This window comes from Rhopalosiphum maidis, chromosome 3 (genome assembly GCF_003676215.2).
Source record: "Rhopalosiphum maidis isolate BTI-1 chromosome 3, ASM367621v3, whole genome shotgun sequence".
NCBI lineage: Eukaryota > Metazoa > Arthropoda > Insecta > Hemiptera > Aphididae > Rhopalosiphum > Rhopalosiphum maidis.
In genome coordinates this window covers 14108689-14134553 of record NC_040879.1, presented here as the reverse complement: position 1 = coordinate 14134553, position 25865 = coordinate 14108689, and the positions used below count along the sequence as shown (strand labels likewise).

The window sequence follows — 25865 nt, the reverse complement described above, 5'->3', positions numbered from 1 at the left end:
ACCAGTTAAAAAATATGCAATCGCGTTAAACATTCTAACTCTCGACCGTTTGAGCGGTTAACGTTCTAATCGCGACTTACATAATACTATAATGACACGACACTCTTAAAATTGCCCTTAACTTTATTTTTGTGATATTCGTATGCACACAATAATATACGTGTGTGTGTGTGTGTGTGTGTGAAACCGATTGACCGATCGATTTCGACTCGCGGACCGTCGCAACGGCTTATTACATTGTTTCCGGTTCGCCGATAAAGTCAACATCGCCCTTATTCGGCAGCGCAGCGCGGCGGCGGCGGTCCCGCAGAATATTATTATTTTTTTAGTATTGTCTCAAACGATCTCGACAGAGCTGTGGTAAGTCGGCGGACGGCGTACTTCGTATATTACTGCGTTATAATACGCCTGCCGTTTTCGTTCGATCAGTCGTCGTCGTCGTCGTCGTCCCTGCGATTCGTGTGATGCGATTCGGCGTAGACAGAACGTCGGGGTCCCGGACACCTATGTAATATGTAGGTACATGGCTATCACCGGTTTCGAATTTCGACGCGATTAATATTACGCGCTATATTATTATTATTATAGTTTCCGCGATAATGATCGCTAACCGATTTAACTACGTGACACCGCGACCCCGCCGCGCCCGGTCAAGTGGTGCGTGCCTGATCAATACTTCCACTCACTTACGGCGGTTCTAGCACGTCCGATTTTCTATAACCGCGACGCACGTCGTGTGTATTATAATATCATGTTGTTATTATTATTATTATTCTATATAGAGATGACCGAGAACGAAGCCCCGCAGACGAATCACACACGCGTCACCTCATACGGATCGAATGAATGGCGTAGAGTTTTTATCACAATATTTTTCGACCATTTTTCTATAATCACGGTTCTAGCTATTAATTATTTCCTCCCGCGAGATGACTGGTTCCGCAAATCGTTACCGAACCTCAAACGTTTCTCTGTAATATGCTGCAGCTGATTATGCTGACTTTGACATAATATTATTATGCCTATTATATAATTGCATTATGACAATAATAATAATAATAATAGGTAATACGTTGCCGCGGGTGACTACGTGAAAACGATTGACTTGTCCGAGCTTCGCCGAAAATGCCGACTTCGTGTGTGATATTGCCGATATCTAACAGGGTCTTTTAGTCATCCCAACTATTGCTTATAATGTCATAGCAGTTTTCTTATATTTTATCATATAGTCCAAAACCTCATAAAGGTATTTATTAATGTCTTATCTCAATAGGCACTGTCGTAATAATAATTGAACGATAATTATTTAATAATTATTCAAATAACGAGTTTAATTTTTATTACATAAATAACGTTTATTGTTGATTACGATTTTTATAGAGTCAATTGGTTGTACAATTTATTCGCTAACATCGTCAATAAGCCTAACCTACAGGTGATTTATATTTGAACCTTTTCTTATTATTTGTTTTTTTTTTTTTTTTTACTTATAATTTTTATTCAACCATTACAACTTAACGTGCGTGCTAAATGTATCTATTAGGTCATTTATAGTTGATGTTTAATGCTATAACATCGTCTGAATATAAAAATTACTACCGATTTTTTACTTTCCCCAATGATTGTAAGTATTTTGTTTAAAGGAAATATGCATTTCAATGTAAACATTGATTCATAAATTATTGACATTTTCGGTAAAATATTTTAAAAACAATATGCAGCTCGTCATACTCAGTCTTACTCGTATTTAAAACTTAATTTTTTTTTTCCAAACCTATCTTATAACTTCAGTAGTATAATTGACGGGCTTTTAAACAAAAATCCCGCTTTTGAAGGACACTTCGCTCTTTGTTGAAATAATCAATTGACAATATCAAAATAGACAATCATAATAAGCTCCAAACAATGAAACCCAATCACAGAAACGGATTTAGTCCCCGGAGACTTGTATGTATGGCGTACACGTTCCTATACAATATTATGTTTGGTCACCCTCCCCTTGACGAGATTATCTCTAAAGGTCACGGGGGTTCAAATGTGCGTTGGGCGTTTTTTTTTTATTTTATTTAAAATTGTTATTTACGCAAACGATAGTATACTTATACAAATAACACCAACAGAAATCGTAAGAGATAATAATAAACAAAACGCACTCCGTCGAAATGGTCGAATTTTTTAATAAGAAATACGTTATATGGTATTATTTAATAGTATTATCACTATTGTTGTTATTGGTAATGTTTCATGACTCACGATATTGTTATAAATATTCAATTTACGAGATCACGATAATGCGTATAAACGTGCGTATATTATACTGTGCATCATACGAAAAAAACCATCATCGCGAATACGGCTCGTCGTCGTCGGTTGTTCGTGACCAATAAAAATGCATTATCGTATTTATCTGTACACCCGTTTATACATACAATAACATGAATTATAGAATACGGGCGTTCAAGTACATAATAATATTTGAAATCCAAGGGACATAAAAATTGGGCTTTGTGGTGACATAACAAAAAAAAAAAATAATAATAATAATTTCTCCGCGCGGTTCGGAAGTCGAATCTTGTGCGTATAATACGAGTATTATGCTCAAGCGTATGCACTAAACGCGTCATTGCTCTCCCGCTATAAAATATAATATAATAATATCTATAAATACATTATTATTATTATACCATTATTATTGTACTATACTGCTGTCGTCGTATTGCTTCGCGGCCGCAGAATAATCTGTCCATCGATATATTTTGCTCGAATATATATATATATTAAAAAAATGTGATCTACATAATAATATATTTATTTTAATCGAACACTTAACTATTGAATAGTATAGCATTGTTGATTAGAGTTGAGTTTCACTCGCAGTCAGGGGTTGTTAGATTTATACTTTTGTTTTCGTTATTATTAAATACGAAACTGCAATTAGAAATGCGTGTCTAATCCATGCAGCTGCTACTCTTAATATAATGTTTTTGCAACTCCTTTTTTAATTTTTCGGTGTCTTACATTTTTTTAATCCACTTTGGTTTGATTATAATTAAAAGTGAATTAGTTGGTTCTGTTGGTTCCCCTATAGACTTTAACCGTTTTTATACAATGGTTTTATTTATTTCTCCGAGATCCAAATGATGAATATAATTACCTAATTTATTTAAGTGATCAGATTTTGAAAGTATTTGCTAGATATTTATTATTATTTCGTTTGTTTGGATAGAATTTTTATAGGAAAATAAACGCATTTAATAAGTCACTTGTTATTTCTCCGTTTGCGGCTTCGAGTGTATTGGCGTGGCGGGTACTTTCTTTGATTGCAGAACTTTCTACTGTAAAAATACTGGCACTATCTTTCAATTTAAATTGTAAGGTTTCTGTTTCTTCTATAATGGTTTAGCTTACTCCATATTTGTTTTAAGATCCATCAATGTAAGTTTTATTGTATAGCCATAAAAGTTTTGCACTTATATACTTCTTGGAAGTTTTCTGTAATTATTCTGTAGTATTCATCAGAAATATTGAAAACTACTAAAAAAAATATCTTGTAATTTATTTACACACTTATCTGCGCTTAAATTGTTGTGTATTTAATATATTTCATTATAATCTAAGCATTTAAAACTCATACATTTGACTTATAATTGTATATGCTGATTTAGTAAACCATCGAAATAGCTGATATACATTTACAAGGTTTTAAAAGTATTACAGATATGATAGTACATGAATAATAGAATCTAAATATTATTTTAGTAAATATGTCAAAAAATTAGGGAGTGAATAAAATTGCATTTATCAAAAAAACAGCGGTCGAGATTTTGGCGAGAATTGTTGTTAATTAGTTTTTTACAATCGATCTACATTTTGGAATTTCTTCTACACATTTGAATAATATAACATTTCAAAAGTAAAACTCATCTATGTGTACAACTACATACATATATAGCAAGAATCTTTTTGATGTATTAATTTTATTTTATACCGTCTCGAAAGTGGTTTTCTGGCGAAAAATAAATATATCATGTAGCCTCTAGCTAGTCGTTCTTTTTGGAAACTAAACTCCGATTCGATAAAAATAAAACATTATAATATTATATTTTATATGAGACATTTCGTTGACACGTGTCGACTGAGGGATATTTTCGATGATAAAGGGATGCGAATAAGATCAATAATTATACGTGTGGGGTCGAGGATTTTGATGTCACAAATCGGTTTTTTTTTTTTATTTTTATAGAAACTAAAAAGAACAAAATACAAAACTGATAGAAATCTCAAATCACTTGATTTCAATAGACGGTTTGAATCTCGTTTGCCCTTCGGCCTTCACACATGCTGCACGGTTTAACGCTCAAAAGCGACCACGCCCTAAATCAATGCAAGTATTATATAATTTTGAGCTGTCATTTCGTATCAGACGAATGCATCAAAAGCCTCATCATTGTGAAGCAAAAGTGGATAACGTGTTTTGTACACAAAGTTGTATTTTCTGACTTTGGACCAGATACCGAAATTCAATGTACATTATTTTAATAACATTATCCCTTGTATCTGTTACCACCAAAGCCCATTCACTAGGTAAAGTTATTTTTTAAAAGTTAACGTTAAAATTTAATATTTATACTCAGTTGAAGCTGAAAGTCTCATAATTTCATTTGGATTTACTATCCTAGAATGTACAAATTGCACTTTTAAAACCTGATTAATACGCGACAGAAAATCAATAGAATATTTGAAAAATATTAAATATTTATTTCAAGTCAAATTTATAAAAAAATCAATACTAATTTGGTAGTTAATATAAAAATAATTAAACTAAGTTCTATCTATCTATGATAAATTCAACAATGCACTTGTTTGTTGAAATATGTATAAATATTTTTTTATAAAATTATATATTATAATATTGAAACATATTAAATGCTAAATTATTTATGCAAAAGACAAAGGTATTTTAAAAATTGAGTCATGTATTATTAATTTTCACCATATGTACTATTATAGAACCAATGACACTTTTTTTTTTGCTTTCCTCCACTTCTCGTTAATACGTATTGTAAATTTCTCATGTTAAATAAAAATTATTACTAGAATTATTATTTTTAATAATTGGATTTAAAATCACATATAACCTTTAAATTATGCCGTTCGAATAAAATAATAATAATAAAAAAAAAAAATACCAAGAAATTAAAAAAAATATATAAACATATAACACACTGCAATACGAATCGATCCATTAATTAACACGTAAAATCAAATCGGGCCAATAAAGCAATAACACAGCTTATTGATCATAATTTAATTTTTATATTTGTTTTCTGTTCTGTATTAATCAGTTTTTAATAACACAATATAGGTATGTACATCATAGGATGTTTGCAACGATTTCAGTTAAAGCCCAAAAAATTTATGATTTTTCAGTAACCGAGCACAAATATTAAATCCTAGCATTAACTAGTAAAACCTAGCTTTACTGAACAAACGGACTTTGACGGTAACATATTGTCTGAATGGATTTGAGTAAAACCACGATCAAAGTAAACTATTAAATCTGATACAGTATTTTGGTATAATTTAAGGTACTGAGATGATTATAAATTCGAAATCAGTTGTAACTAAACCACATTTGAGATATGTTTACCGAACGTTATTCTTATTCTTATGATATTATCTTTAAAACAGATATGCTAATATATTATAATATTATTATGCATCTAATAGTTATTTATACGTACTTTGTATATATGTGAATCTCGTTTATTATTCACTTACCTACTTAAAATGTATCAATAAACTTATTAGTGCGTTTAAAAACAAATATAAACAAAATATAATACATCATATCTTACAATTTGTGTCCATATATTATTATAATTACAGGTTTTATAATATTTACTTTGGATAAACCATAAACGTACAATAATCATTACACATGAGTTTTTGTCGTTTCGTTTGCGTTTTTTACCAGGAACATGTGTGTGAGTCCACTTGTAAGTAGACTCAGAACTTGTTAGAAGAAAAACGCTAATAAAAATAACAATAAAAACCCGTGATAAGACTTCCGGTCGCCGATCGTGGTTTATTTTTTTGTACACACTACACACTATATAAAACACAATCCGAGCTTTACCGCGATACCAATAAATAAGGTAATTATATAGATACGGATTGTTTCAATTGTATGCAGCTGCTCCAGACGTGTAACTAGGATTATTTTTAAGCGGACATTTTAATTTTAAATTTAAATTTAACTTGTGTGGAGGAGGGAGGCAATTGTGCTATACTCATGGACTAATTTTATTGTCACAGTACATTTTTAGTAACAAATTTATGTTCTAAAATTTTTTTTATTCGATGGCTTGGTTTTTTATTTGGTTTACGCAAACTCAAGTTATAAACTTTACAACCAAAAACAGAATAGATATTATCTTAAAAATAATTTGTACATGCATATCGACTATTAAACAAATAGCTTAAAAGATTATAAGTAAATAGAAACATTTTGAAGGTGATCGTTTCTGATAGAAAATTGGATTTAATTTGTGTTTAGGATAGTCAAAAAATGAAATGTTCGCAGTTATTTTTAAAAGTACTGGGAAAAAATGAAAAAAAAAATACTGTACGAATAAAAGGTAATATTTACGGCGAGAAAAAAAATGGTTTTGTTTTTTCATTGTGATTCATAAATAATTAATAACCGTAAATACCTATACTAGACAATTTGTTAATGCGACAGATATTATAATTACATTGCGGTGAAAATCTAATCTTTTTGTAAGTCAATTTGATATCATATACTACTGAATCAAAGTATTTGATTTTATTTTTTTAGATCAATTGAAGATAACCGTCAAAAATAAAAATATTATACAATCGTCTAAAAATAAAACTGGATTGTGCTTAAAAAAAAAAAGAAACTTAAAACATATTTCTAAACTTAGGTATCTAAGCTTTTACAAGTGACATGGCCAAATAATAGATTAATAGATACCTGGCAAACGTAGTTTCACGGCTATGCGCAAATTAAATAGACGTTGGCACACAACTATTGATTGCTATACGTAATATTATGTAAATGTTACGAAACAGGTCGAATGATTTTTTTTCCTATTCGTCATACACGGGGAACGTTTGAAATCGTAAGTTCGAAAAATCAGTAGATATTAAGAGTTATTATTATACTTATAGGTATTATATATTTTGCACAAATTTTCATATAAAAATGACATTTTTATACACACAATATTGTGTTCGCTAAACTTTATCGTAATTTGTGTCTAAAAAGAGACGATATGACGTAATGTCGTACAGCTTGTACACGCGTCATACCGTAATAAAAAACCGTTTGAACACCGAAAACGAGTTAATCGATCGCCTCGAAATTTCTGGCAAAATTCACCGCGGACATCTGCCGGTTAGGTATTACACATACTACACGTCTATACGAGTTACGTGTATCGTACATACATATATATATATATATATGTGTGTGTGTGTGTGTATATATAAACGCTTATATTCGCGTGTGCGACGGTGTGCACATATATATATATATATATATATATATATAAATACACTCTCTACACGTGCGTCTCTGCGTGTGCGTGTGTGTGTGTGCGCGCGCGAAAAGTTTGTCTCGGAAAAATGCGGCGGAGGAGGACTATGGCAGCCGCTATTATTGCGACGAGTGTAAAGTCTATTGTTTGGAAAATGACGGGGTTCGATAAAAGTTTTGTTGGTTTTGCGCGCGCGTGTTTTTTTTCCTACGCGTTTCGTTCTCGCCCGTGCCCGCGGTGCTCGGCGGGGAGGGGCGGCCGGTGTTGCATAGGTCTGTCACTCGAAATCGCTTAGTTGCAGGATACAGTTCGATCGCGCAAATATTACAACAAAGTACTTTATCATCTGTCCGAAAAACTTTGGCGGAAAACAGTGCCGAGCAGTCGTATAGTTTAACGTCCCCACTCGCCCCTCCTCCCCAAACTTCGTCCGCGTGGCGCAGACTTTACGCTTTTCGGAATTTTACACCCGTGTACGTACAGCATTATATTATCATATCGGTTTTTTGAAAAGTATACGCCGCCGCGCTCTGACGCACACTGCGCCGGTTGGGGTGCATATGGTGGCGTTGTCTACCGTGTACTCCGGAACGCATCGTACGAGCGTCCTATATATGTATACAACATTAAAACTTAACGATTAGAAAATAACTGTGGAAAGGGTTTCGCTGTGATTGTAGATACACCGAAACGTTCATTTTTTTTTTTTGAACATGACGTTTTATTGAAAATTAATTTAATAGTAGTTTCTCAAATTCGTTAAAAATTCACGAGAAATAATATTATGGACTATGTATTTAAATACTAACAATAATTATAAACAAATCTAGGCATTATAACATATTATATAATAATATGTAACAATAGGTACGATGATTCGTAAAGATGATCATGAGAATTGTCATGATTGAAACAATAACTTGTGATTTTAAAATCCAACTAAGCATATATTGTTGGTACAGTGGTGAATACAACAAAGGCCTAACTTAAGGGACAATATTTTATATTATGTGTTATCAGTTCTTTTCGAAACTAAAAGTATTTTATTCTATGATGAAAGTTTTGTGTCGAGCAATTCTATAGCTCCCCTCTCTTGCTTAACACCGCTAGAACCGTTTGAATGTATGTGTATTACAAAATATATAGTACATAAACATATATGGTACATACATACATTTTGGTTATAAACTTGTAACCATGCTGTACTGTTGCGATAAGAAAATAATCTTTTATAATCAACAGTTATTTGTTAATAAACAAATCATTAATAATTATTTATAACCATAAACTACCACATACGGGTTTTTATGTATAGAGCTTTTCAACATAAAATACAACACTAATTTTTAAGCGTGTGGTTCCTTAAATATCGATTAAAAACACTTTAAGAAAATAATGAAAATAACTACTGCGAAACCAACGAAAAAGCTTAATAATGTGATAATATGAAAATAGAAACGTTGTTTTTTGATGAAGGAAATCGGACGATGTAGTCTATTACCAACATAAAAAAGCAATGTGTTCGGGCAAGCATGATTAAATCGTTTCATCGATTTTAATTATACGGTACCGACAATATATTGGTTACTATTTATGATTTAATTGTGGTTACACAATAAATGTATTAATGAATTAACAAATATCAGCTATGCTGGACCATTAGACACATTAATAGTGATCGGATAATAGGTATACTTGGATTTTAAAATAAATATATGTTTATACAACAATATGACATAAACAATATATTTCGTTTGCAAACTTTGTTTATATGGTACCTAACCGTTTAATCTACGGAATTGATATGTAGTCCAACAATTTTAAGATGAGAGGGAAATGTATTTATGGGAAACCGCCCAAATGCAGTATTTTATTTTAAAACCATTTACTTAAAGCTCATCACGCTAAATCACTCATATATATATATATAATATAAATGGTGATTTTTACTAACTATAGCTATCTGGCCAAAAATGACTGGTAAACCGATGGCATATAAATATGTACAATAGATATATCGTGACATCAAAATATGACTCTATCGGTGGCTATTGCGACGTTTAAATTCCAAATCAAATATCTGTTATAACTCTATAAGTTAGAGAAATAATACTTGTATAAAACTCATTTAAAACGTTGTACGGTTAGATAACAATATACAGTAGAACCTCGATTATCCGAACCTCCGTTATACGAACCCTTTATTATCCGAACTGCAATTAGCGTATCCGAACGTTCTGTTATCCAAACATTAAAACTCGTATCCGCAACTTGGCTGTAGAAAAGCGCGTTGCAGCTCATCGTCAAATAAAAATCGATAATTTTGTCAAACAAATATAAAAAACATTATCTTATATATATGTAATGTATTTCAAATAATGTAATGTATGTAATTCTAATAAAATATTAATAATAATAAATATGTATGTACATATTATAAAATATTTAACTGTTTAAAAAATAAATTTTTTTTAATTTCCAATATCCGAACTTTTGCATATCCGAACTAGGTGCAGTCCCAATTAGTTCGGATAATCGAGGTTCTACTGCATTGCCAAAAACTGATGAGATAACACCGCCTACGATGTATTTTTATATTTATCTTTAATTTACAATAATAAATTGGTTAGCTTAATATTCATTAATCATATTAATATAAAACCACAAAAGTTACAAATCATTATGTATCGTATAATTTATAATATAATATTTCAATTGTATGCTTAAACATTTAAGACGACTACAACAAAACAGTTCTGCTAAAATAGTCATATTTGCGTTTGTATCAGTGAAATAACCTTAGCGTATCAATTTACCATCCCTGCAGTGGTCGTAATAAACGTATAAATAAAATAAATACATTTTGATAAATATAACTATATAAGAGTAAAATGGATAGATTTATAAGAAGATATTTTAGCTCAGACAATTTTGAAAAAAAAATCAGCAAACATACTATGACGTAATACCTTAAATAATTTAAAAGTTGTTTGAAAATAAAATACGAATAAATCCGCTAAAAAAATTATTCGAGTTTGTCATTAAATTAAAAACTTTTCAAAGCATTACAAACCAGCTATAAACCACTTGAGTCGCAGGGAAAGATAAAACAAATTAGTTTTAAAATGGAGGGAGTGGGTGATCAGAAAAATATTCTTTAGAAAAAAATCTCATCACACGTCCAAAATATAATTATTTTACACATTATCAAATTACCTATACATAAACGGACAATATTTTAATAATATAATATTATGTTTTACGTACACTCCAATGATCAGAATCGGTTACTCGTTTATGGTATTTATTATAATTATAGTAAAAAAAATATATAAGTCCACAATACGAGTAATAATTATTATCATAGATGACGGTAAAATTATGATGTCGCGTACGACTCGTCCACCTGGATATTGTTACCAATTTTATTGCGAAGATTTCAAAACCGCATAATCTGAACGTTTTTTGCTAAACAATAATTTGAATACGACATACACCGTGATGTAAGACGTGCAGTGGGTTGGTTATAATAATTAATAATCGATCGACGCGCCTATCCGTCTTGAGAAAAGAATCGTTCATTGGCGAAACTCTCGTCTATATGGCGTTTTAATGTAATGAGACACGGTAACATTGTATAATAACATTATTATATAATATACGATGCTTAATAATGTCTTAAATTTGCTCGAAGGTACCTACTGTATAATCGTCTTGTGTCATATTTGTGTTTATTTTAGTTTATTGACGGTTGTTTAATGTATTTACTCGTTAATTTTGCAGACGACCGTACTACTTTAAAAGTCTAAAACGATTGAATTCGAACGCGGGCCTTACAAATGAATTAATCATGAGCCGTGTTCCATGGGCCGTAGTTATAAATAGATGCGCGTCACTCTAGTTGAGAGTAAACGTATTTTTAAAATAGTTATTCATAGACAATAAGTTGGTCAGAGTTTGCAGCGATACTAATAGTTTCCGTTATAAATGTGAAAACTTTAAGTCGCTCGTTCGCAGTAAATATCGGCCGAGGGAAGGCCACCTCCGATAATGCGCGCGGTGCAACGATAAAACATCTTTAAGGAGCGAGAAAAATAAAAACAAACTCGCCTAGTACAGCTCTAATAGATGGACCCGGTACGATATTTATCGATTTTAAGCGCTTTCCCAATTATTATTGTCGAGAACGTCTCGTCTGCCGTCCGACGTGTACATGATATAAATATAGAACCACTCGACAGTGAAACTACTTATTTCAAACGGCTGAGCTTTAATATTTGTGTTCTGTTGTCTCTATGTATGTTTATGTTTGTGTATTAATTCCGCCATATTGCTCGTTAACAATAATACCTATTGCTACTACGGTAATAAGGTTTATGGTATACTGCGGCATCTAGTGCATCCGAATTATAGCAGTTTATAGGGGGTTGTACGCATAGGGCATCTCATGATGTGAACGTACCTCATAACAACATACATTATTAGTTATTTATTTATATTTATTTTTTTAATGACTTATGTATTCGAATCGTTTATTATTTCTATAATAGTATGTCAGTGCATAAAAGTATAATATCATACGCATATAATATACACGTGTGACGAAATGGTAAACTTTATTTTTCCACATACGGACAACACGTTATCAGTTTCGGACAAGATATATTAGATTAGTTATTATAATGAATGTAATTGTACTATAAAATGTTATTACGAAAATAAATTGAACAGAATCGCGTATATGGATAATATAAGTTTTTTTTCTAAATTGAGAACGCGTGGTGAGGTATAACGCATACGAGGCGACAAAGTTGAAATGTATGCAGTTTATTATACAGTGCGATTAAAAATACACCGAAGTGATTTTATCCCGCCCCATTCAGGAGTTTTACCGTAAGATTTATTTGTCAGAAAGCATTTCAATACTTTAGTTTTATATTTATAGGATTCTGAGTATACGCATTTAAATTTAGCGATTGATTTCAAGCTTTGTGCAGGGCGAGTGTATTATTGGTTTTTATAATGCTGTGTTTTATTTTAGTTTTCTTTAGAAAAACACTTAGTGAAACGGTAAAATTGTTGCAAAACTTTCATCGCTATAACCCTGTCTCGAATACAGGAAACTGAACGCAAACAGTACCTACTTTAGAAAGATCATTTTTCAAAACAGTGACATTTGCGGTAAACTTGTTATTAACAAAATCCTACCCACTTTGTAAGTACCGAGGTGTGCACAGAATAGGCTTTCGTGATTTCTTTCAGATTTAAAATAATTACACAAAACTGGGCTGTGACGAGATGAACAAAGCTGCGAGATTACCATATTCTGTCTGCATGGCAAACACACTTTTCAACGTTATTTTATTTTTTTAAATTGAAATTTACATTTACATTTTTTTATATGGCCGGTCGCCGAGCAATTTCGTAAATACCGCCAGTGAATTAATTTTAAATATAACTTCTATGGTTCTATGGTTCTATTGTTATCCGCAATCAACAGATATTTATTATGATTCGGTCCTAAAAATCAAAAGTTTGGTGTGCAGGAAAGTATCTGAACCATTATCAGAGTGTATTCGATGGAAATAATAATATATTATTCCGTATATTTAAATAAATTATTTGACGAACAGGAGACGATTTTTAAATTTAATATAACACCCGACAGTTGTAGTTCATTTTTTTTATCAGACAGAAAAACAATAAATGTTTAGACAACCATAAAATATCATCGTGAAACTGAAAATTGTATGAAGTCCCACACTTTTGTTTTCTCGTGCTAGCTATGTGTATGAAATAATAAGATAACATTGTAATCAAAACGCTACGTAGCCGTAGGTACAATATTCTATACTTTTTTCAATATCACCATCATTCGTAGCTTAATTTGAAATTAAAATATAGTATAGACAATAAAGGGATTTATTACACAGTAATATATTATAATACATGTGAAATATTACGTATTTTAACGTATTCTGATTTTCCCTATAACACGAAGCAGTGGCGTAAATAGAAAATAATTTCAGGGGGGGAGGGGGTTAAGAAAAAATGTCCATTCATAAATTCCAATTAATTAAACAATCAAAATCAATGCCTGTACCAACCATACATTTTGGGAGGGGTGTGAACCCCTAACCCCTCCCTGCTATATACGCCACTGACACGAAGTAATACTATCGGTTCGACGGAAATGAATTTATATTTGATATACGTAATCTGTTCCGGGAATAACGACATATTGATGATAATTATGATGCATAACATAACCTGCAGAACCGTTTGGTCTAATCTCGAAAACGGGCGTTATAACACCAATATTATAATAGCAGTTTACTGTTTAACATGATTTCACTCGTCTAACGATATCGTTATTGTTTTTGTTGCGCAGGAAGTTCCGGTCCAGATGGCACTGCAGCGCAAAAAGAGTCTGCCAGACGTTCAAGTGCCGTTGAACGCTCCGGCGTCGATCACCCGAGAAGAGGTGTCCGTGTTGAGTTCGGCCAGGAGGGAAGAGATGCGTAGGGTGGAAGAAGAAAACGAACGGCTCAGAGCCAACCCACTGCTCTACCTAGTCAGTCCGCACATGAAGGTACGTGCCGCCGAAATAATACAATAATATACCGGTAACCCTGCGCGAGGCGTGTGCATTTCTGTAGGCGAGTGTCTATACACATACCGCAGCTGTTGTAAAGTTCAGCAGTCAGCGTTCACTAGACTGGCGACTTGACGAGTTGCGCTAAGTTCCCGTCAGTTTAACTTTTAACTTAACTCAATTTCATATACCTATGACTTATAATTGACGAACCAATTTCGATTCCAACCGCGCATCACTGAGCTCTATAATTATTTTTAGGTCGGTAACATTATATTATAGTACGCAGTTTTGTACGTTTTCAATAACGAACTCGTTTTGTTTCGAATCGAACTTAAGCATCAGAGCGGTGTAGATAACGTTTAATTAATTTTAAAAAGCAACTTTCTTCATCGTGCTATTCGCATAAAGCCTACGGTTAATTATTTTGAAATCATACGGCAATCGTTGTCGGACTTGATATCCGATGGCCTTTTCCGGATTCCTGTGGTACAAGTCATATTTTATAGGTAGTGTCCATTATACAGTTGTTTCCAAAAAAAAAAAAATAAGCAAACAATATTTTTAAAGACCATATAATAAATTACACAGCCTCGACAACTATTTTATGTATTTGGATTTACTTATAGGTTAGGTTCTACACGTGAATTCGACTCGTATAGGTGTTATTTTACGAATGAAATAATAATGTTGTGGACGAACAACAATTTATTGCAATTATAATAATAGAGTAGCTCACAAAATACATTTATTACACTGAGTGATCCATTGATAATGAGTAAGACACTCATTTTTCAAAAACGTAAATAGTATTTGAAAATATATATTTTTTTCTTATAAAATTATTATGTTTTCTATTTGTTATCGTTAAGTAACGACTTAAATGTATAGAAAATAAATATTATCATTAGTGTTTTCTAAAATAACGAGTGTTACGCGTTAAATAGTACAGCCCGTAATATACAACTCAAATTCACGATGAATAAATAACGGCATTTTAAAATGTCATACAAAGTCCAGAGTTCTTGAAAAAATTCAAGAGTATTAGCGTAGTAGTCGGTAACGATTTAAAGCCTCTTGAGTTATTATTGCTTATGATTGTCAATAACCAGTGTGGTTTTGTTAATATAATACATATTATTATGTTAGAAAGGGGTGATGAAATTCCAGTCGTATTTGCATAGGTCAAAGGGGATCGTGTGGGACATTTCTGTTTGATCTCCGTCCCTAACAGCTATTAATAAGTTTCCAAATATCATAGTATAACATTTCACCAATACAAAACTAATTTATACTATTCATATAGTATAAGTACATCAAAAACATCATTAACTTCAATTATTATATTAGGATTGCGGTTTCAACTGTTAGAAACTTATACAAGAAACTTTAATCATTCATTCGCAATTAACGTTAATAAAAAGTGATTTGTAATATTAATAATATTTATTATTTAACTATACAGATACTAAAACACACTTTTACGGGAATAAAAGTGCTGATTTTGACATAACTAATGCTAAATTCTTTTCAGGCATTTCCTTCGTCCCTTAATAATAACAATGCATGTTTTCAGTATTTTTTAAATATACTTAATTATAGATAACAAATTTAATTTCTCGCAAATGTTTGAAAAATTGCATTAACTATGTGAAAAATAACGAATATCTTTGCTGGTTTACACCTTGTATTATATAAAGCCGCTTTAAAGTTAAGAGCGGATCTCCCACCCAAAAAGTGAAAATACCTACACAAATCAAATGGAAAAGTAACACAACGACATACTTTAAACGTCACTGCTTATAAACATAACATGAAAACCATTGAAAATATTGTAAAAATTTCGTTAAGAAATATACATTGTATTGTATATGTATAATAATTAATAATACACCTATGTACCAAAAATGTATTTTCTTAAAGCAACTTCTGACGTCAATAGAGGCGGTGTAGGACTTGAGCTACCCTCGGTTATCCATCATGACCACGCCTATGATTCGATACACTTTGTCACAAGAATATTTATGGTAGTACTTAGCCACTAATACGGCTATACCTATAGTAATGAACCGACAATGAGAAAAATCGCTCTGGAGTATAGTCTAAGACGTGGGGACAAAAGACACTGGGGACCTATTACTTGTACATTTAGAATGTTCAACTTTGTCTTTACATTACGCGGGTGGAGAATTAAAACAGCCTCACAGCAAAATTGCAGTCGGAGTGATTGGTTCTCTGGTTTGGATACGTTCAATGACGTTTGTAAGATATTATATTCTTTGTTGTATAAATCACATTAAATTATAATATCCAGTTACACGGACAACGCTGTAATATTTATTTTATATTATATTTATACTGTTTAAGTGGACAGTTTTTCAGACAAGTTAAACATTTTAATTTTTTATAAGCAATTCTATAAAAAAAAACATATCAACAACATATACCTATCATTATATAAACGTAGGTACATAATAAAACATCAAAATAAATACGGCCACAGAATTACACTCATTTAATATTATATTATATAGGTACAATATAAATTATAATAATTCAATTTCTGGACGTATTATGTAATAATAATAATTATTATTAATGATATCTTAAAAAATTTTATTCTTGTAATTTATAATAATCCTGGAGATGTTATGTAATAACATATTTATATTATGATTATTATGTTTAATATGTGTGCGCTCAATTTTACGTAATGTATTATATTTATTCATAATAAAAATAGACTTACAAAAAGAAACTAAAATTTATTGACGTTCCCAATAATATTGAAATATAAATATAAATACGGATGTTTGATTATCATAATATTATAATTTAATTGATAATTATTTATTATTCATACTTGTATAAAACTTCCATTTTATATAGTATTATATTGAATGTTTAATGAGATGTTTATTATTTTTTTCAATCTAAAAATAATTTTTTTTAATTGTCTATACAACCATTATAAGAATAAATTAAACATTTTTTTTGTCCGAAAAACTATTATCTTATCAAAAATTCATTTTTATTATATGAAAAATAATATTAAAATATTTCAAGTGTCTGTAAAAAAAAACTTCAAACAAAATTATCTAGTTTATATTTATAAATATTTATTACATTATAGGCATCAGCGACAAAGAGATTATCTGGTAAAATTATTTTTATACTTGTATCTACTTTATTCAAGATTTTATTACAGTATTCGTCAGAAATCAGTTGCGTTTATAAATTTTATAACTATTTATTTTATAAACATCATTTATTGGAGATTACGGGTAGTTCTTGTAGACTTTCTTGAAATTTGTATATTTTGTTTCATAATTTGGTATAATATGTAATCGCGAGAAAATTCTATATTTGACTGTAATGAATATACCGCAAGCGGGGAGGTTAGTGTGTTTACTGTTTTTAGAGGTGGATCTTCATTAGCCACGAGGTATCCATGTGTGATGCTAGTGTGTCCCGTTCAAAGGCATTTGATTATATAGCATCGTCTTTTATGGATATGGTTAGAACCATACGGTAGAATGGACTGTTTGATCTCTTTAAGTTTATTATTTTGCAATTTAAACTTTGTTTGTGCCGTACACAATAATGTCACAGGATTTACTGTGATTTTGTATAAGGGCAATAAGGCTGTATAGTCAAATGCACAGGCGCGTAATTATAAAATACCATTTTCGTTAACTGAAGCTTATTTTACTTTTTGACGATCTACAGGTGATTTTTATGGGAAAGTTTAAACGAAATTGTAACAGAATATAATAATTATATTATTCAAATACCGATTCAGAACTACAACTTCAAAAATATTAACTAACACGCCTGAAAAGGTCTTTTAATCTAATCGTTTACCGACATTTGATAATACTATGTGTGCTTAAAAAAAAATCTTCGGCGGCAAACGCGTCCTCTCCATAATAAGCATTGTTCTATGCGCTTGTGCGCAGACAATTACAGCCAATAACCAACGCGACAATATAATGTATCGTAATATATTATTTATTGTGCCCGTCGTTTATATATTGCACACGAATCGACATGCTATTATTATTATTATTATTATGAATATTGTACGACCGCCGCCGTATGTGTATAATAGCACAGTTTAGACTTGTTTTAATTTATAGGAGTAATGCGCGCCGTTCAACCACCCTCACCCCAACACCACCACCACCACCAACACCACCACCGCGAGCACGGCCGTTGCCGTAGTAGGTACGTCTCCGGCGCTTGTCACGAGATATCATTTAAACGAACGATAATGTGATTTATCGGTTACACATAAGAACCGTAATATACCCACCTACCTACCTACCTACGCGTTATAATCATATAATGGTAATAATAATATTATCGTTGCGCCGCCACACTCGGATTGCGGGAAAACCGTGTGCACCGCCCCCGAGTGCGGTAGGTAGGTGTAGTGTGTATGTACGCACACAGTCGCGCGCGGGGCTTAGGTCGAGATCGAATTACCTGCTTATACGCGTATATCCGCCGCCGCCGCCGCCGCCTCCCCACGGGCCCGACGGGAAAATCGTGTCGTGTCCCCGAGGACCGAAATAATAGTAATAATAATAATAATAATAATAATGATAATATAACGTTACGGTCGCGATACAATTAAGCGGTGCGACGGAGGGAGGGGGTGGCGTTAAGGTCGGAGCGGAACGGGTAAAAAGTTCACGGCGCGATAATAAAGAAACGCATAGGGCGTAGGCGCGTGGGCGTATTATTACTATTATTATCGTCGTCGTCGTCGTCGTCGTCATCGTCGTCGTCATAGTCGTCGTTATATTATTATTATTGTTATTATAATAATACGTCCCGAAGTCGACCGTCATCTCTGTCCTTTACGTTACACATTATAATAATATCACTACGACTATTATTATTATTATACGGTCGGGCGATTTTATTTGTTTACATTACAATGCGATAAAGCGTAGTCTTATCATTCTGCTCGGCCGTAGTGTTTGTGCGAGCTGAACGGTGCGATGTGCCGCCCCGCGTTGTTTACATTTTATGCGACTGTTCCGAGACGACTATTGTCGATACGGATCACACGCCCATCCGTCATAAAATAATAATACGACGATACCACTGCTACGTGTGGTCGCGCGTGAGTACGTCGTAGTCGGCTGCGGTGGTGGACTGGCCGCTGCCGTCAATAGAAATTAAAACTAATAAACTAAAATCGTCAATCAAATTTAGACTTCTGATTACGCGTCCAAATTTGAATTTCAAATGGCTATTTATAAAAAACATTTTATCAAATTGTCAAGCCTTGGCTATACAAATTGAACATTTTATAACATTTTTATTACAAAACACTCGTGGATGTAAATTGTTGTGATTTTGATCATTTTTTTTTTTAATTTTGTTTTTCAAATAATTATAAAAAAAATGTATTTTTTTGAATTTTTGATGAATTTATTATTTAATAAAATATGAAAAATTTATAAAGAACCTTTATTTTTATGTTAAAACATTTTGACCTAGCAAAAGAATGATTTTTAGTATTAAAAAAACCTCAAAAACTTTAATTTTTTGTTTACGTACTTATGTAGAAATCCGTATGAAATGTTTGTGCTTTTTAAAAATTTAACATAAAAAAAAATATAAAAATTTCAAATGTCTATCAATAGTTGTGTTAAGATTTTTTGAAATATATACAATGTATAGAATATTATAATATAATGGTAGAAATTTAAGTTGCTACGGTTATTCGCTTTTGAATTAAAATATACTAAAGAAATCAACTTTGTTAAATCTACTGGTTCCCCGAGAATATTACGGTTTACCTGATTTTATCTCTTTTCCGGTTATCAGAAAAAATACTGGAAAACTTCTACTTTGACCTCCTAAAGTACCAACTTGATTCATTTTTCTGATGAGAAACTACCTCTAAAGTCGAAAATCAAAGCAATTTTACTGTACCAAAAGATCAAAACACAAAATAAACCACACACACACACACACATATATATATATATACTCGTGTAGATATAAAATTAATACATTCATCGTTTCATTCAGAATCTTAGATAATATATTATAAGCATTTGAAGTGGGATGAATCACTTTGAATAATCCTGTAATATAATATTATATGTGGTTTGGAGCGTCCATCCTTGGGCCCTTCGTTGTTTGTACTTGCGTCGGCAAGTTTACTTTAATCGCTTTTATAATTATTTAAAATTATATTACTACCACATCAATAAGAAACCGCCCATCTCACCATCGGCCGGTCGATATAATCGTCACGCTATAACCGGTGATATGTAGTATAGGTACTAACTTTAAGAGTCTAGTGGCTTCAGGGACCGGCACTCGTTAGTTCCGAGATACTCACAGGTTAATTAAAAAAAACTGAATTTTTACTTTTTTCTCTGAGGGGGGTTGGGTCACTGGGATGTTAAAGTGTTTTTTTTAAGGACTAGCCTGCCTTTTATCTACACGGTTATACGTGCGTATCGGCGATTTTTTATGAACGATATAACTATTTATATCACTATGATAATAATCTCACAATGATAATATATTGTTGGTTTATGATTCAAGGTGGGTGAGCTCAATGGAGAAAAATACCAGGTTTAAAACAACAGGGTCCATAATAATTCGTACATGCGCTTAAAAAACGTTTGTATGAAATAAAAACACATTATAAATAATAAAGTATTAAAAACATAAAAATAATAAATTATATTTTTCAGAAGAAATAATGGTTATTATGAATATTTTTTACGTATGTCACCGAGTGTCCTCATCAGTATTTTAGGGTAGAAAAGGGCATAGAACTTTTGGAGTTTTTTTTAAAAATTAACATAATTCGAGTATACAAAAAATAATCCAGATAACACATCTAAAAACCTGCAGCGTATAAAAATGATGTGAAGTATAAAGCTCTTCTTTAATTTGGAACTGTAAGAATAATTTTAGATTCAAAGTGGAGCGAGTGTACAGTGATATGTGTTTTTTCTTTTATATTTTTGTGTGCGTTTCGCTGTTTTAGAGATAGAAATCTTCATAACACATTATTATTCAACATTGAGTGTGGTTTCTGGTAGAGAATATATTATGATCTATTTGCACTTCGGGGATCAACAATGAAAACAATAGTCTCAGTACTTTGCTTGATAATTATGAATAACCAAACACGGTGATTAAATGGGAATATTTACGTAACGCCCGTTTTCAACAAAATTGATTATGTTGTATTTTTTATAATTAAAAAGAAATGCCAAATTTATATTTTAATCAAAGGTTTATATTAGCATTTTATAGATATAATGATATATATTTTTTAAATATATTCAAACGTATTTTTTGTATTTTGATTGATGTTCATAAAATGTACATAAAATAAAATTTTAAAATTAATAAACACACATTATTTTTTTAAACGTTGACGATTAAAATTATGTCAAAATTACCAAAAACTGTAGTAGTAGCAGCTCTGAAGTCGTTAGCGTTTATATTCTCTGTTTTGTTTTCTATGTTGTAATTACCTGTCTCATTTAGATTGCTTCATGTTAAGATGATTATTTTTCAACGGGATTTTAAATTTATAATCAAGTTTTGTTGAAGCGGTGTTCTCGTATAATATTGTGGATTTGTCTATCTGCAATGAATGCTAAAAACTTTAATCTATCTGTGATATATTTTTTTAGTTTCTTGAACTTTGTTAATTTTTGTGAAAGTCACCACACAAGTCAGGCTGGACAATTATTTGTTGTGTTGCCTTGTGCTTAATACTATACTTTATACTATAATGCAAACTATCATTAGAAATATACGGTGCTGTGGTTCACCATTACGAGTCGTTTTATTTTAAAAATAAACGTATAAAACAATCATTATATTATTTATCATTGAAATCAAATTTAACACGTCACGTGTTACGGATAAAGTATTCATAGTTTCATACACTGAAAACGTATTACACAACAGATGTCAGTTTCAAAATTTTCTTGTATATATTTTAAGAACGTAAACCCTGAAAAGATCCATTCGGTCCAATAACTGTTAACAATAAACAACAATACTGAGTTAGGGCTGTCCAATGTATAAGCTAGTAAAGGTATGATAAAAATACATTCATCACCTACACGATCTCCAACAAACAATTTTTTTTTTTATTATTATTATTAAAAAAAAAAATAATAATATAATCGAGGATAAATACATTTATTTTTGAATATTTTTCCATCTGACAATCTGACAGATTTTTAATAGTTACTAAATTATTTTGAAACTTTCGCATAATCTAAAGATATAGATTCTATATTATAGAACTTATTCATGCCAGTTTTATTTTTATTATTATATTACCTATGTATCTGATGGTTAATAAAGTTATTTTCTGCTTAACGTAATGTACTTTAACACTTATACATGTGTATTATATATATATATATATTATGTGAAAATTAAGTGCCACCTAAAATGTTAACAAGCTTATCGATAAAATATAATACACACAGGCTTGAAGATAGGTCATCCGTTTTATGAGCTATCGTCACGGAAAAAATCCGGACTCTTTAATACGATATACTTACGTTTTTAATTAATTTTTTTTATTGGATCTAATAACCTATACATACATATTTGCATTGTACCAAATAATATTATGACGTATTTTGTCTATCAGTGAAATAATAGTGATTACTACAATAGACGTTTGATTCATATTGTCTTTAATAATGTATGGGCAAGTATGACGCATATTGTATAATATTATGCTCAGCTTTCTATTTTACGCGCTATGACCTACACGCTACACGAAAAACCCAGAATGTATAACGCATATAAACATTATTTTTGATGTTCATCCGCCATGTTTGGGATATGTGAAAAATCCAAAGATCTATAATTTTATAAATTGCATACAATATAATATCTCATGTAGGATATACATAATATTATTATATTCTTAATCAAATGTATACTGATGTCTGTGAAAACTTTATATTTATACTCATGTATATATATAGCTTTTATATATGTTTCCCGACCGACAGAAACGATGAGACGGTGCTTCAAGTAATACAAAAAAATGTAAAAATACAAATCCCGTATTTGTAAAATAAAGTTTTATTTTATACTGGAAATGCAGTGAGGAAACAATTGTTTTTTATTAGGACTTTTAACGGTTTTTTCTTTGCTAGTTGAATGAAAGTTTCATGTGTGTGGCCCATGTACAATATAAATTGAAAACAAAATGTTGGAGACAAACAAGGTCCTTTTTAGAATTTATGAGTAAAATATAAAGATATTCTAAAAATGGTAAAAAGTACCAATACTTAGTAAAATCTCTATGATACATAATATTTTATTTTGGCCAATATCGATTTTAAATGTAATATTAATTATAATTATTCAAATCGTCTTGTAATGTAACTTGAAATTAAGTTATAAATTTGATTTTCATAGTTTGATGCTGCGTGTATAACTTTTCTAAATAATTCTATACAATTTGAATCATTATTACATTTTCACGTTTCATGTTGTTTATAAAATTATGATAATAAATTATTTATTTATATCATATTTAATGGGTACTGATTTTAAATTTTAAATCAATATTATAGATTAAAAAAAAAAGTATTGTTGTATACAATTGGTTTATAATTTGACATATTAAGCTTTTGCCTCTTGAATTAACCATGCACCTATGTAACTAAAGTAGAACCCGGTTAATTAAATAATAAGATATGATAGAGAATTTAGTCTAATATTTAGCTTAATTTAGGTACCATTCTTATTTTACACCTAAATAATTATTGGATTTTATAAATATTAATGAGCAAAGTGAAAAGGTGCTAATTTTTTTAAGAATATCCAACACCTTTTACATAAAGTTAATTATAATTTTATATTTAGTTATTTTTTATTAAGGTTTTTACTTTACTAAGAAAAACTCAAAGTCGTAATTCAAAAATGTAGTTAAATGGCTAAACTTGATAAGTATTATATATTCTACTCGTGAAAAAGAAATCATCAGGTTTCAGAACTATGTGCGCTCGCTTAAAAAACAGTGAAATACGCATTAAAAAACTCAAACGAATTATGCAACAACAATTAAAATAATTAAATTTTGGTACGATAAAGGGCTGAGATGCTTTAATTTTGCACAAGTTATGAAAAATTATAGCTTTTTTCATTCGGAAAATATTTATTACGTATTTATTTTAATGTTAAATTTACATTCAAGTTAGACAACATAAAATTAATTCCTCATTTTTCCATCGTGTGCTTTGTTTGTCACTAAAAGGAAAATAAAAAAAAAGAAATATTTGCTGCTAAAAACTTACCAAATAATAATATTATGTCCGTTTATGCGTTAACAGTTTTCAGAATTTAAATAAATATCTGACACTGAGTTTCCTAATGGTATACTTATAAAGTTCCAAACTTTGAAGCCTAGACTAACGACTCATCGTCTTGTTGTATTATTATTATTCACGAATAATCTTGAGGGAAACAAATTTAGATACTGGTGTTCGCCGTACAAATAATTCCGGGATTAGTGTTAGGAAATACGTTTTTGGCCTACAGAAACCGATTCGAAAACAACGGGTTTTAATGTGACATTCTTCAATCCAAGACTTGTCGAAATTACAGTTCAGTGCTCAATGTGGTTCACGAATTCATACCTATTACAGATACACCTATGCAATAAAGTTTAAAAGCCTAAATATTATTCGTAAGGTTAATTAATTTAATGACAAAATATGTAGATACCTCTTCTCAGATAGTACGTTTATATGCACACAAACACTTTAAACCAATCTGTATAAAAACAATTGATAAGAATAGTTCACATCAATTCACGTACAATATTAACAGTGATCAAATGGATTAACATGTTGATGACGACTATTGACTATTAGTTAATAATATTACAATAAGTGAATATCATATGAAAATGGTTTTATTATTATTAATCAAATTTTGAAACGGATATAAAAGCAATAGTATATAATAATATAATTATTATTAAATAGTAAATTTATTATAATATTTACATAAAATTATTAATGTGGACGTTAAATTGACAAACGACAATTCTGGATAACGGAAATATTTAAAGGCAAATTCGGTACGACGAAACATAAAATACAATTTTAAAACCTAACCTAACCTAACCTAACTTTATCCTATTATTAATTAGTATATATTTTATATTTGTATGTATTCAAATTGTATATTAAGTTGCACTGATCCACTGTTTAACTATAAAACCACAAAATAACTGTTACGATAACTGTTGTAGGGATAAATCATAACATAAGCACAACAAGAGTGTAGAATTTGCCAGTTATTAAAAATTATCCATGAATTTGTTTTTTATCTCGTTTTAACATAATATTTCATACTAACATCTTTAGTTTACTAGTTTACATACATGTCATATTCCTTCCATTTTTTTTGATTTCTGCAGTGTCTTTAATTTGTATTATTTAACAAGTAAACCATTTAAATATATACAATCAAAACTTATTTTTTTTTTTACAATTATAGTCAATTATTTATTAATATTTCGATTGACAATATTTCAATTTCTAATTTGATACACCATTATGTAACTTAATAAATAATAAAAATAAATCGATTTTCAATAGTATTTTGATATCCCTTTATAAAATATGTAAAAAAAAAATATCAAGTAAATACTTCATTCAGACATT

The 25865-nt window shown here is 30.6% G+C and overlaps 1 protein-coding gene across 1 annotated transcript in view; it reads left to right on the top strand.

The window, feature by feature from the left end:
• The window catches only part of LOC113560237, a 58883-nt gene that overhangs the window by 18910 nt on the left and 14108 nt on the right, over positions 1 to 25865 (top strand). Inside the window, exon 2 of the mRNA XM_026965999.1 lies at positions 13957 to 14157. Within this exon, the coding sequence (XP_026821800.1) occupies positions 13957 to 14157 (201 nt within the window). The remainder of the gene's footprint in view (positions 1 to 13956; positions 14158 to 25865) is intronic.